Raw genomic sequence first — 13,390 nt, 5'->3', positions numbered from 1 at the left:
TCCTACATCTTATTAGGAGTTAAACATAGCCGTATACTGCTACCTATAGGCGTGTCGCTACAGTCTTATTAGGAGTTAAACATAGCGCTGTATACTGCTACCTATAGCATGTCTCTACAGTCTTATTAGGGGTTAAACATAGCCTATATACTGCTACCTATAGGCATGTCTCTACAGTCTTATTAGGAGTTAAACATAGCACTGCTATACTGCTACCTATAGGCATGTCCTACAGTCTTATTAGGGGTTAAATATAGCGCTGTATACTGCTACCTATAGGCATGTCTCTACAGTCTTATTAGGAGTTAAACATAGCGCTGTATGCACCTACCTATAGGCATGTCTCTACAGTCTTATTAGGAGTTAAACATAGCGCTGTATACTGCTACCTATAGGCATATCTCTACAGTCTTATTAGGAGTTAAATAGCTAGCCGTATACTGCTACCTATAGGCATGTCTCTACAGTCTTATTAGCAGCATAAAAGCTGTATACTGCTACCTAATAGGCATGTCTCTACAGTCTTATTAGGAGTTAAATATAGCGCTGTATACTGCTACCTATAGGCAGTCGCGCTACAGTCTTATTAGGAGTTAAACATAGCGCGTATACTGCTATCTATAGGCATGTCTCTACAGTCTTATTAGGAGTTAAACATGGCGCTGTATACTGCTACCTATAGGCATGTCTCTACAGTCTTATTAGGAGTTAAACATAGCGCGCTGTATACTGCTACCTATAGGCATATCGCTACAGTCTTATTAGGAGTTAAACATAGCGCTGTATACTGCTACCTATAGACATGTCTCTACAGTCTTATTAGGAGTTAAACATAGCGCTGTATACTGCTATCTATAGGCATGTCTCTACAGTCTTATTAGGAGTTAAACATAGTGCTGTATACTGCTACCTATAGACATGTCTCTACAGTCTTATTAGGAGTTAAACATGGCTGTATACTGCTACCTATAGGCATGTCGCTACAGTCTTATTAGGAGTTAAACATGCGCTGTATACTGCTACCTATAGGCATGTCGCTACAGTCTTATTAGGAGTTAAACATAGCGCTGTATACTGCTACCTATAGACATGTTGCTACAGTCTTATTAGGAGTTAAATATAGCGCTGTATACTGCTACCTATAGACATGTTGCTACAGTCTTATTAGGAGTTAAATATAGCGCTGTATACTGCTACCTATAGGCATGTCTCTACAGTCTTATTAGGAGTTAAACATAGCACTGTATACTGCTACCTATAGGCATGTCTCTACAGTCTTATTAGGAGTTAAACATAGGCGCTGTATACTGCTACCTATAGACGTATCGCTACAGTCTTATTAGAGTTAAATATAGCGCTGTATACTGCTACCTATAGGCATGTCTCTACAGTCTTATTAGGAGTTAAACATAGCGCTGTATACTGCTACCTATAGGCATGTCTCTACAGTCTTATTAGGAGTTAAACATAGCTGTATACTGCTACCTATAGGCATGTCTCTACAGTCTTATTAGGAGTTAAATATAGCACTGTATACTGCTACCTATAGGCATGTCTCTACAGTCTTATTAGGAGTTAAATATAGCCTGTATACTGCTACCTATAGGCATGTCTCTACAGTCTTATTAGGAGTTAAATATAGCCTGTATACTGCTACCTATAGGCATGTCGCTACAGTCTTATTAGGAGTTAAACATAGCCCTGTATACTGCTACCTATAGGCATGTCTCTACAGTCTTATTAGGAGTTAAACATAGCGCTGTATACTGCTATCTATAGGCATGTCTCTACAGTCTTATTAGGAGTTAAACAAGTGCTGTATACTGCTACCTATAGACATGTCTCTACAGTCTTATTAGGAGTTAAACATAGCGCTGTATACTGCTACCTATAGGCATGTCGCTACAGTCTTATTAGGAGTTAAACATAGCTGTGTATACTGCTACCTATAGACATGTTGCTACAGTCTTATTAGGAGTTAAATATAGCGCTGTATACTGCTACCTATAGACATGTTGCTACAGTCTTATTAGGAGTTAAATATAGCGCTGTATACTGCTACCTATAGACATGTTGCTACAGTCTTATTAGGAGTTAAATACCGCCTGATTAGTTATTTTGTAGCTTGTGCAGCTGAAATTGGCTAGAGACGCTCGGTTGCTATATGACAACAATGGCTTTAAGCCGAGTCTTGAGCAGAAAGCAGAGCAGTAGCCTTACGTTAACGTTAATCAATACGTAATTTTCATGTATCAAACTGTTAGATATATTTGTGTAATATGTCAATAACTGGGTGAATAGAATCCTAAATGTTACTAAAAATGTTACAAAAATCCATCTTTTCTCCGACTCGTAGTATTGTGTGACAAAAAGAACGCAACAACCCGCGGTTATTCGTTTTTCGACACGGATGTGACGTCACGCTCGAGCTACTAGTCGCGATTACAAGACAAAAAGAACGCACCATTACCGTATAGTACAGGAGAAGCTCGCAGACAGTTTCGACTTACATCAGCTGTTTAAGTATAATTACTAATGTTAACTAGCATTTTAGTTTGTGATACAATATCTAAAGTGAACAAGCCACGCCCTATGCCAGTTAACATCAGTAAAATGAGAATTCCAGAAACATTTCCCACAAGGTGTTATTTTCTAATGTGCTTATTAGTACAAGTGCTGCTCATAATATCCATATCCAAATTAAAACCAGTAACTTCATTTTGTTCATTAATTCTAATATGCCATTAGGTTTAGATTTGAAAACTGAATTATATTCTTTGAACGTTATTGGGAATGCTTTCTCTCTGAGAAAAGATTCATAATTAAGTAATTGACTATTACAATCAAAAAGATCTTTTACGAAAATAATATCTCTATCGATCCATTTCTGCAAATAGAGTGACTTGTTCCCCCTAGTGATGCGTTCATTATTCCATAAGATAGACTTGTGTGGAGAAAAGTTGTGGGAAATGACATAGCTTCCAGGCCAAAAGAGCTTGTTGATAAAATTGGGATAGTTTTAACGGCAATCTTGATCTTAATATTGTAGTTACATTTTAATAAAAATGTAAGACCTCCTACACTATATGCTCTCAAACATTCCTTCAACCATTTCACCTTAAAGGTGTAATTCAAGTCCAAAAAGTCCAGAAGTTCAAATCCACCTTCATCCTTACAACCATAGAGCACAGCTTACCTACAATGCTTTCCTAGCTTTCTGCTTCTTTCTGCCATGACGATAGTGTGAAAAACTCCATTGCTACCTTGTTCTTACAGCTAGCTGTTCCTGGATGTGTGCAGTGCCTAAAGCAATTTGCGCGATACTTCCTGGTGCTGAGGCTGCCGGCTTGCCGGCCGAAAGTTGCAAGGGTGGTTTTTCCGCTAACAGTCGCTAGGGGGGAGCGAGACGACCACCATTCAACTCGAAAAAAAAGTCATATAACCATTCCAATGACTCCGAAGCTGTTTACTTAAAGTAAAGAAAAGCTAAAAACAAACTGCATAGTTCCCCTTTAAGTTAGCTTGCAAACTGTAAAACAGTGACCTGCACAAATCTATATAACCAAGATTAGAGGTGTGAATCTTCACTGATCTCCCGATTCGATTACGATTATCATGTCAGCGATTCAATTCGATTCGATATCTCGATGCATCACGATGCGTCAAATAAATGTTTCTATTAAAGCCATGTAGGATATTTCATTCATAGCTTTTCAAGCTTCAAAAACCAAACATTCTGCAGTGCTCTAACACTAAATAAATTGGATACATAAAACTATACAGCACTGAGCACATGGCACTTCCTGAATGTGCAAAACATAAGAGAATATGTAGACAGAAATGTTGTTAGGCCTATATTAAATTGTAAACAGAAATAATCGATTATGAGCCGGCCGATTATTGATGCAGCATCATCCATGTCCACGATTAGATGCATCGATTATTTGATTAATTTCAACACCTCTAACCAAGATATATGGGAGGTGAAATTACATATACAATACTTCAAAAACACTCATTTGTCTTTAAAATCAGCAAAGTACTGTGTGTGTGTGTGTGTGTGTGTGTGTGTGTGTGTGTGTGTGTGTGTGTGTGTGTGTGTGTGTGTGTGTGTGTGTGTGTGTGTGTGTGTGTGCCTTCTTCTAGGCCTGCAACTTGATTATTGTCATTATCCATTCAGCTGATGATTATTTCCTTGATTAATCTTTTGTCTATAAAATAGTAATGGCAAATAGTGGGAAATGCCAATCACCATTCCCCAGAGCCTAGCACTTTACACTTTAATTGTCTTGTTTTATCCATCGAAAACCCAAAGAGAATATGTTTACTATCAAAATTAAAAAGCCAGAATCAGATGTTTGACTTTTCTGCTTGAAAAATGACTGAAATGCTTAATTGTTTATCAAATAGTTTTTGCTGTTTTTCTGTGTTTCAGCTCTAAACTAAACACTGTGGAGGCTGGGTGACATCTCTGAAAAACTTGTTTATGAAAGTGAAGGTGTTACTGACCTGTTATACTGGTGTGCACAAATTAATTGTACAAAAAAAAGAAAACACACCAAAGGACATATGCTACCAGTGTATATCTATTAAAGTGTGCAACGTGAAGACTACAGGAACTGTAGAGGAGATACACAGCTCCACTATAAAATACAGATGTTCCTACAGATACCATGGTGTATTTTTCACAACCAATATCTTTTCATGACCTGTGAGGTCTGTGGCTGTGTTGTGTAAGAGAGAGAGAGAGAGAGAGAGAGAGAGAGAGAGAGAGAGAGAGAGAGAGAGAGAGAGTAATGGCTTCTGCGAGCTCTCACTGCAGCCTCCGTCAGTGAAACAGGCGGCTTTGTGGAGTGATGCGACCTCACCTGTCGTCCATCATTGCAGGGTTCAGTGGGTGGCGGAGGGACAGGTAGCAGGAGAGAGACAGAGGTTGATAGAGTGAGTGACTCAGAGGGAGAGAAAAAAAGCACACACACATTACACTACGCCCTTAGCTTCTTATATGCACACACAAACACACACATTTACACCTCGACAGTCGGCCGAAAGTGACAGCAATCATTTGGTAAAGTGAGAAGTGAGAATTCAATGCAGATTTTATCACATAGGTGTGTGTGTGTGTGTGTGTGTGTGTGTGTGTGTGTGTGTGTGTGTGTGTGTGCTGTGTGATAGCAAATACACAGCATTACTCTCTCTAATGTTAGTGCACTCTCTCAGTTAGTGCACCTTTGCACCCATAACCTTTCTACACAACAGCAGTAATATTTGATTAGTTTTTTTCATGAATTATATGACAACGATTTCACAAGAGAGTAGTGATTTTTCTTCTTTCAAGATGGAAATGCCCTTCCCTCCAGGGCGCTCTATCATGTAAGACCCACCAGGGGGCGCAAAAACATAAAAAAACAACCCATGACTGTACTGTATTTCATTCCTTCAAAATAATCCAACTCAGAGACTGCAGGACTTTTCAAATTATGATTTGTATTATATTTCCGTCCTTGAAACCTTTGGTTATTAGGTGGGTTTATTTTACTTAAATTAGCCATGCTCCAGAAATACATAGACAAACTAAATATAATTCATGGTATAATATATGTCTGTATATCATAATGTCTTGAACAATTGGGATTTAAACTCTCATGCAAATAGGCTACATTAAATAATTTCCCAATTTTACAATCCATTGTGTGAATGTAAAGACATTAGAGACATGGTGTTATGATAGGCCTTCTGCGTTTGCAGACCTTTGGATGTTAAATAAATAAATGTATAACTCCTCTGCTTATGTACGTATAGGCCTACACGCATATGAAAAAAATAGTCCTGTGGTCAATTTTTTGTTTTATATATATATATATATGTATATATAATTTGTATGTGACTTTTGTCCGTCTTGTTTGTAGACCTTCTTTTTTTAAATATTCTTTCATTATTCTGACATAATTAGTAGTACATCGTTTAGCAGTGTTATTATGAGCAGCAAAATAGTAACATCTATATTCTAATTCGGCTAAACACTGAAATACGTGAGGCCAAACGGAGGAGGGGGAGCTCTGACGGCGGTGGTGGGAAGTAGGGAAAAGAAGGAGAAGACAGAGGAAACGCAGACCTCAGACCAGCCCACTTCGCCTCGCTGTCCTTTCTCTCTGCTCCCGGTGTCCTTAGACAAATCTGACCGCGGATCGGCAGCACTCGGGTTCCTTCCACGCTCAGTCGCACCAACTGGGACTCCAGAGGAAATCGTGTTCGTCGTCAGCCAAGTCCGCACGCTCAACTCAAGACACATCCATAGCAGACCACGGCGAGGGACACGGGCGGTGAGACGAGAAGGGACTAAAAAACCAACTGCTGGTAGAAACAACAGAGGGGCTTTAATGCAAAAAACACATTTAGCGGCGAGAGGAGAGAAGACTGTCTGCTCCGAGGAGAAGTAGTAACCGACGCGAAGCTAATTTCCAACATTTTCCATTATTGGCTGCGAGAGTGTGCTCTCTCCCGAGCCACATTTATAACGAGAGCTAGCGGAATGTAATGCTAGCAAGCTAGCTAATGTTAGCTAGCTAATTAGCTTGTCAGGCATCCAAGAGTCGGACGTGATCTTTATTAAAATAGGTCACGGTTAGGCGTCGTTGTACTTTTTTTTTGGGGGGGAAACAGCTGTACGTAATTTGCTTTGTCCGGAATCCTGGCATGGTCATAATGTTCTGCCTCGAATAGCTAACGCCAAGTTAGACAATAAACAGGACCAGCTGCCTATATTGATGAAACCAGTTTAGTATACGTCTACGCTTTTTTTGTTTTGTTTTGGGAAAAGCCAAATCCTTTGTGAATATCGAGCTGTGGACAATACAAACGGAAAAGGCAAAAAAGGTACAAAACCCAAGACTTTTGACTGGTGACTGTCTGCCGTCCAATGTTAATGTCGACCGACGTTGCATCTATAATGATACCCGTTAGTCGGGGAATAATGGAAAGAGACATTGATACAACAGCCGGACCCCTTGCAAACGCGGCCGGGGGTCCAGCAGCCGTCCGGGGGATGAAGCGAGGAGACCCGGCGGAGCCCGACGCTCAAACAGCCGCTGCCCTGACAGACTTAGCCGGGGCGGAGTGCAAAAGACCCAGGATAGACGGAACCGGGGGTGTTGTTGGTGATATTGGACAGGTAAGACTGCAATGCAAACACGTACAGTACATGTGTAACAAAGTATCATCTGCCGTCCCCCTTTTTCTTTTTCTTCTTCAGTGAAAGCTTTTGTTCCCAGGCATCAGCAGGGAATGATGATAATGTTTTGACAGCCCCCCCCCCCCCCTCTTTTTTTCCCTTCTAATCTACAATATAATCATGCATCACTGCAGCCAATAGAAAATGCTTCAATTGAAGCTAAATGCGAGATTTGTGAATTAACACAAAAGTGTGACGATAGTAAAATGGGGTTTGCTGCTGTGCTCCTGGAGCTGCTCAGTAAGAGGGAGCATGACCAAGCCAGACAAAGGTAATATGATACAGGCTCCATTGCTATGACAGGCAGCACAGCAAAGATCAGACCCATTCATCATGCCTGTCTTACGAAAAGTAAGCCAATGCTTACTCCCACTGTATTTTATCATTGACATGGATGAAATCAGAGCTGTTATGATGATATACAGTGAGTCATGGCATCAAATCCTGATACACACAGCATGTGCCATTTATCGGTCCATGCCCCCCTGATTGTTGCTAGGTGTTAAAAAAGAGAGAGGCAGACGGGGATTGGGGGAGGGGTCACTTTTTTTTTTTTTTACTGATCAGAATGATGAAAGATCAGCAACCATTCCTGCCTCTGCTGGACTAATCTGCGTATATTACAGTAAACCAGAGGACTGCCGCTGAGGCACGGGGTGCACTGACTGACTCTATTACTATTTATTTCTGTCACTCGCTTTCTCTCTCATAAACACATGCACTGCATATCATTCTCACACCCACATGCATATGCTTTGAACAGTCCATAATCCAACAGCAGAAGGGAACATTTTTAGCTGACGTCTGTTGTTTAAGTCCTGGGGAAATGGCACTAACAGTAGTCGAAGGGCAGGCGGACGTGGTTTGAGGTCATCTGCAGGTAATTGAATCCAGGGGAACTGGTAAAATACTTTAAATGGTCTGTGCGGCTGACCTGCTGCAATGACAAATAGGTCCCGCGTAATGCCGTGATGCTCGGCGAGCTTCACAGAGGACGGATGCTGATGATGGGGAAAGGTTATAGCCCGCCGGGCAAAGATGATGTGACAATGAGCAGCGCGGCATGGAGAGGATTCTCGCTGCAAATCAGTTGTATTGATCGCTGGGCACTGGGGGGGGTCAGGCTGTAAAATAGGAGGGAGAGGAGCAGAGACGGAGAGGGAGGGAGAGTTGATGGATGAATGTAAAGTGATCATTGGATCCACATAGGAAGAGTGATGGGGCAAGTAAGTGGAGGACAAGGAGCAATAAAAAAAGTGAATGGACACAATATTTGGGTGTATTACAGGAGAGAAAGGAGACTGTGGTTAGCGCTGCAACGATTAGTCGATTGGCAGAAATATAATTGCTGACTATTTTGATATCGACTAATCGATTAGCTGTTAGTTGCAAAAATGGCAGAAAATGCTGTTTTCAGCCTCGCAAATATGGAGATTTATATCATATTATATTGAATCTTTTTGGGTTTTGGACTGACAAATACAACAATACATTTAATGACATCACCTTGGACTTTGAGAAACTGGGAGGGACATTTTCCACTATTTTTTTTCTCTCCACATTTTCTTTAACCAAGCGATTTAATCAAGAAAATTCGGCAGATTGTACGATAATGAAAATAATTGTTGGTTGCAGCCATAGATGCGGCCTTGGTGGATAGATTGATGTAGGGGAGAAATAAATAGGATGGAAGCAAGGAGAGAGCAGACAGAAAGGAAACCGGAGCCATTAGTCCGCATCCATCAGGGACCATGATAAAGGATGAGAGGGAAGTGATGGATGGCAGGAATGACACCATGAGATAAGCAGGAGGATTGGCTCTGAATGATGAATGGTTGAAAAACACTTTATGCAATGGGTATATAAAAAAAAAAAAAAAAGGGAAGGAAAATGACATTAAAGGCTAATGCAGTCATGGTAGTTGCATGGCAGTGTCTCACGGAGGCTGCGTGTGTGCTCTGGGGTGAAGAAGAGGAGTTCAGTGGCTGCTCCTTGACTAAATGCACCCAACAATTACCATAGTATTCCCATTGAAAGGAGGTAGTGGATGGCTGACCTTCCAGGTTGACTGTAAATCAGGACTGTAATAATAAACGAGAGTGCCGGCTCTTCTCCCTTTTGTTGCTGCTGCTCTCCTCCCCCGCTCTGCCTCATACAAACTGCAGACCCCCCCCACTGCTCCCCTCTAGCTGTCCTCTGATTTCTCCCCCAAGCATATTTCCAGATTGCTAATTGACTCCTGGTTCACACAGGCTTTCAGTGTGCCAGTGAGGTGAGGCACCCAACCCCCCCCTTCTCTCTGCTGTCCCACCAACCCCCTGCCATCTTTGATCCGTTCTCGGTCCATCTCCCTTCACTCAAGTCTATATGTCCCCCCCACGCACCCCCCAAACTCCACCTCTGTCTCATCGCTTGTCGTCTCCCCCACCGTCTCCTTCTTGTCTCGTCCCTCCTCTATCTCTTTTCATCGCACTCTCTGTAGTATTGATGCCTCCCCTTGAGGCAGTGCTGTGGTCCACTCCGATGCAGGGGAAGTACAGTTTATAACTCCCTCTCGGCCCTGTCTCTCTCTCTCTCTCTCTCCCCTTCTGTTTCGGAGAGCCGATTTGTCCTATCGTTGGCAGTAAAGAGGCTTTGTGTCGCGCTAACTAGATCAAAGCTCATTTAGGAGAGGGCATTAACCAGACTGATCGCTTTAACGGGCCAGAGCAAAGGCAGGGGGGCCAGGCAAGGGTGGGTTGATATGAACGGACAGATCGCATCCTACAGACTAAAGAAAAAGTCCTTGTTTGGTACAGATCCTCGCAAAAATCACACTGTAATCATTTTGGTTGCACTATGCTCACTGCGAGCAGTTTTCACTGAGTGTTGCTTGTTTCTGTAAAACACTTGCGTAGACTTTTTTTTTTTTTTTTTTTGAGGAGCCCAATGAGAAATTTAGTCGGCCATATTGGTCGCTAATGAAAAATGACCATTTGACCTGGAAAACCGGTGGGGCTGTACTGAATAGTTTCTAGTACTTCCTTCATATTGTTGACATTCAAGTGCAGCACAGTATACTATTATTCATATTATACTATTTGTAGTAGGGCTGCTTTGGTCTTGTCAATGGAACCATTTGGCAACTTTTTAAAAGTAAAACTTTCCATTCAGAATCTTACTGGCATCCATTTCGGCGTCTTGCGCTCGCCATCCACTCCAAACGTAACGTTAGCCTGCTACTCTTTGGCCGGCTCGCGAGCCCAAACCAGCGTGCCTGTTGTTTAGTTTCCGGTCTAGCTAGATCCGGTGTGGTGTTGTAGTTTTTCTAACGTTACTAGTTAGAAAAAACTACAAATTTTGCTAGGCCAAAAAGAACGTTAACATTAAAAAAATTGATGCCATTAATAATGCGTTTAACTGATAGCACTAGTGTGTGTGTGTGTGTCTGTCTAGTCGGACAAACTGTACAACATGTTTTAGGCTTAAACATTGCAACGTTACAAACTAATGAAAAGAGTCATTGCTTGGTGTCCCTAATCACTGACAAGGTAAAATGCTGTTGCTGCCTTTCATATTTGCCGCTAAACCCAGCGGTTGCATAGCTACAGTAGTAACCTGCATGTACCCAGAGGGCCTACTGTATGTGTGTAACCGTCGAAGTGTCCTTCAGAAGTCAGCTGCCTTAATTATTCACAGAATAGAAGAAAAATCCCCAGAAGGGGAACAAGGCAGACGGGCAGAGCCCGTACTGATGGGTGTGTTAATATTTGTTACAGAGGGTCGCACCCGATCCTACCTATCCTAACGCCAGGCACTCTACGGCTGTTTAATGAGTACTGTTAAACTTTGAGCGGTAGCACAGGGGAAAAGTCACCTTTGACTTTTGAACCGGCAACGATAAGCTAAATGTTCCCCACACAAAGTTGCTCAACTAATATTTTCTCTCTCTCTTTCTCTCTCTGTGCGTGTTCAGTTCAATTCACCGTGCTTTATTGTGCAACGGCCGTATTTTCGAAACATAAAGAAATAATCAGATTGAAGAAATAAGGAGGAAAGGAACTATACAAAGAAAGAAGAAAATAGAACAGATCTCTCTGTCTCACATTTATTTATATCTCTCTCTCTCTCTCTCTCTCTCTCTCTCTCTCTCTCTCTCTCGTTCTCTATCTGTACTCTTGTAAAGCACACTGGTTTCAGCTCCTTAACATGACACTCGCATGTTAACTCTCCCTTTATGGTCATCATGTCACCACTCCCCCACCCTCCCCAAGGCTGCCCCCAAACTGTCACATGTGCTCCCATCTACACACACACACACACACACACACACACACACACACACACACACACACACACACACACACACACACACACACACACACACACACACACACACACACACAGAGAGAGAGTGAAATGTCAATTCAGTGTTTCCCTTACATGGGGTCATCTGTGATGCACTGCCACAGTGTTGTCACAGCTGCCACACTGTCATGGATATGGAAAATTCAGTAGTGAAATATACAGGGATCCATTAAGGGGTGTGTGTGAGAGATGTAGGGCTGTGTAATTAATAAAATTTTGATTGCCCCTCACTTCGAGGGCTAAACTCACTCAGCCAATAGTCAGCGAGCTCCAGTTTGTGGTATCTGGCGGCATTTAAAAATGAGCGCGAGTGAAAATGGCAGAGGGAGCGAAGCAGCGTTTAGTGAGCAAGAAGGGGAGAGCAAATCTGTCGACGGGGAAACTGAGAAATCTGACTGAATAATCCTGATTTCAATCTTGACCAATATAATTGTGATTATGAGTTTATGAGCATTTAAAAATCAGCGCGAGTGAAAATATGTTGGCTCTATACAATAACTAAAATTATGGCCTTGGAGAAAGGAGTCTGGTGGGTTTAGGGCTAGCGACTTCAGAGCGGTTTCCGGTTAAACAGAAAGGTCTCAAAGAGGTTTTAAAGTTCTATCTCTCAAGGGATCCTTTCCATAATGTCGTCAGACACTTAGAATATTAATCTCAGCCTGTCAGTGGCAACAACAAGCTTTTGTGTAGGTACAACCTGGCCAATTGCCCCATTAACTTACATTGTAAGCAGGTTCGACTCCGACCTGCGGCCCTTGGCTGCATGTCATCCCCCCTCTCTCTCCCCTTTCATGTCTTCAGCTGTCCTATATAAATAGAGGCCTACAATGCCCAAAAAAGAATCTTCAAAAAAAAAAAGTAATTTGACCTGTTTCGGACTCCTGGGTCTCCTTCACACCTCCTGTCTTGTCACGATTTTGGGTAATGCTGTGCTGTTGGTAGCAGGTGGGATTTTTCGTTCATTAGATGGTATGATTGGGAACATGGTAAAGCCAAACCTTGGCACAAACCACATCCTCAGGCTGTTCTGTTAGGGTCCACTGGATGTCTGCAGCAGCCCCCTTAATTACCCCGCTCCCCTCCTCCCTCTGTCCCCCCACCCACCCTCACCATCTGTTGACCTCATGTCATTTTGCCTTCGTTCACCACTGCTGCTCCTTTTTCCTTGTCCTGCTCCTACCCGCTTGCTCCAGCAACTCTTTTCCTTCTCCTAAAATAGCAAGTTGGAGAGAGTGAAAATAAACAAGAGAGACGCCCTTCACTTTGGCCCTCTGTGGAGTCAAAGAGGGGGACAGAGAGCGCGGAGAGTGAGAGAGAGAGAGAGAGCGAGAGAGAGAGAGTTTGTGTGTGTGTGACTGGTTTTCTGTGCTTTTGCTGATCCCTGCCAGTGCAGTCTGAATCCCTCACAGTCAGCCAGCCGGCGCCTTCAAAGGCTCCTCCTCACTCACAAACTATATGGAATTGACTTAATGGAAACGTGCAAATGTGCAGTACGAAAAGCCCAGCTTTCCACCCGGACAGGCTTAGAAAAAGTATGGCAGGCATAAATGAGGGTGCCTTTTGTATACTTTTCAGCACATGCAGACATGTGGTATACTTAAAAGCAATGGTGTGTGTGTGTGTGTGTGTGTGTGTGTGTGTGTGTGTGTGTGTGTGTGTGTGTGTGTGTGTGTGTGTGTGTGTGTGTGTGTGTGTGTTTAAGTAACCAAGAAGTCTCTGAGTACTAGGTATCAAGTTCCGAGCCCCAATCCCCTCCCCTTAAGAAAATATAAATCACATGGCATTCCTCACTTATGACTCATTGTCTCCATT

The 13,390-nt window shown here is 42.4% G+C and overlaps 1 protein-coding gene across 9 annotated transcripts in view; it reads left to right on the top strand.

The window, feature by feature from the left end:
* The first annotated feature begins 6,647 nt into the window (after window positions 1–6,647).
* LOC120575466 (RNA binding protein fox-1 homolog 2-like) overlaps window positions 6,648–13,390 on the top strand; it is a 47,016-nt gene continuing 40,273 nt past the window's right edge. For 8 of the 9 annotated variants that reach the window (XR_005641996.1, XR_005641995.1, XM_039826271.1 and 5 more), the window contains exon 1: window positions 6,648–7,171. Coding sequence is in view for 7 of the 9 variants with exons in the window: in XM_039826271.1 (XP_039682205.1) it covers window positions 6,920–7,171 (252 nt within the window). In the remaining 2 variants the exon portion in view is untranslated. The remainder of the gene's footprint in view (window positions 7,172–13,390) is intronic. The other variant, XM_039826270.1, reaches the window with a different exon arrangement.

Source organism: Perca fluviatilis, chromosome 15 (assembly GCF_010015445.1).
Source record: "Perca fluviatilis chromosome 15, GENO_Pfluv_1.0, whole genome shotgun sequence".
Taxonomy (NCBI): Eukaryota; Metazoa; Chordata; class Actinopteri; order Perciformes; family Percidae; genus Perca; species Perca fluviatilis.
Note: the sequence above shows the minus strand (reverse complement) of the source record. Positions and strands in the feature narration are given on the sequence as shown.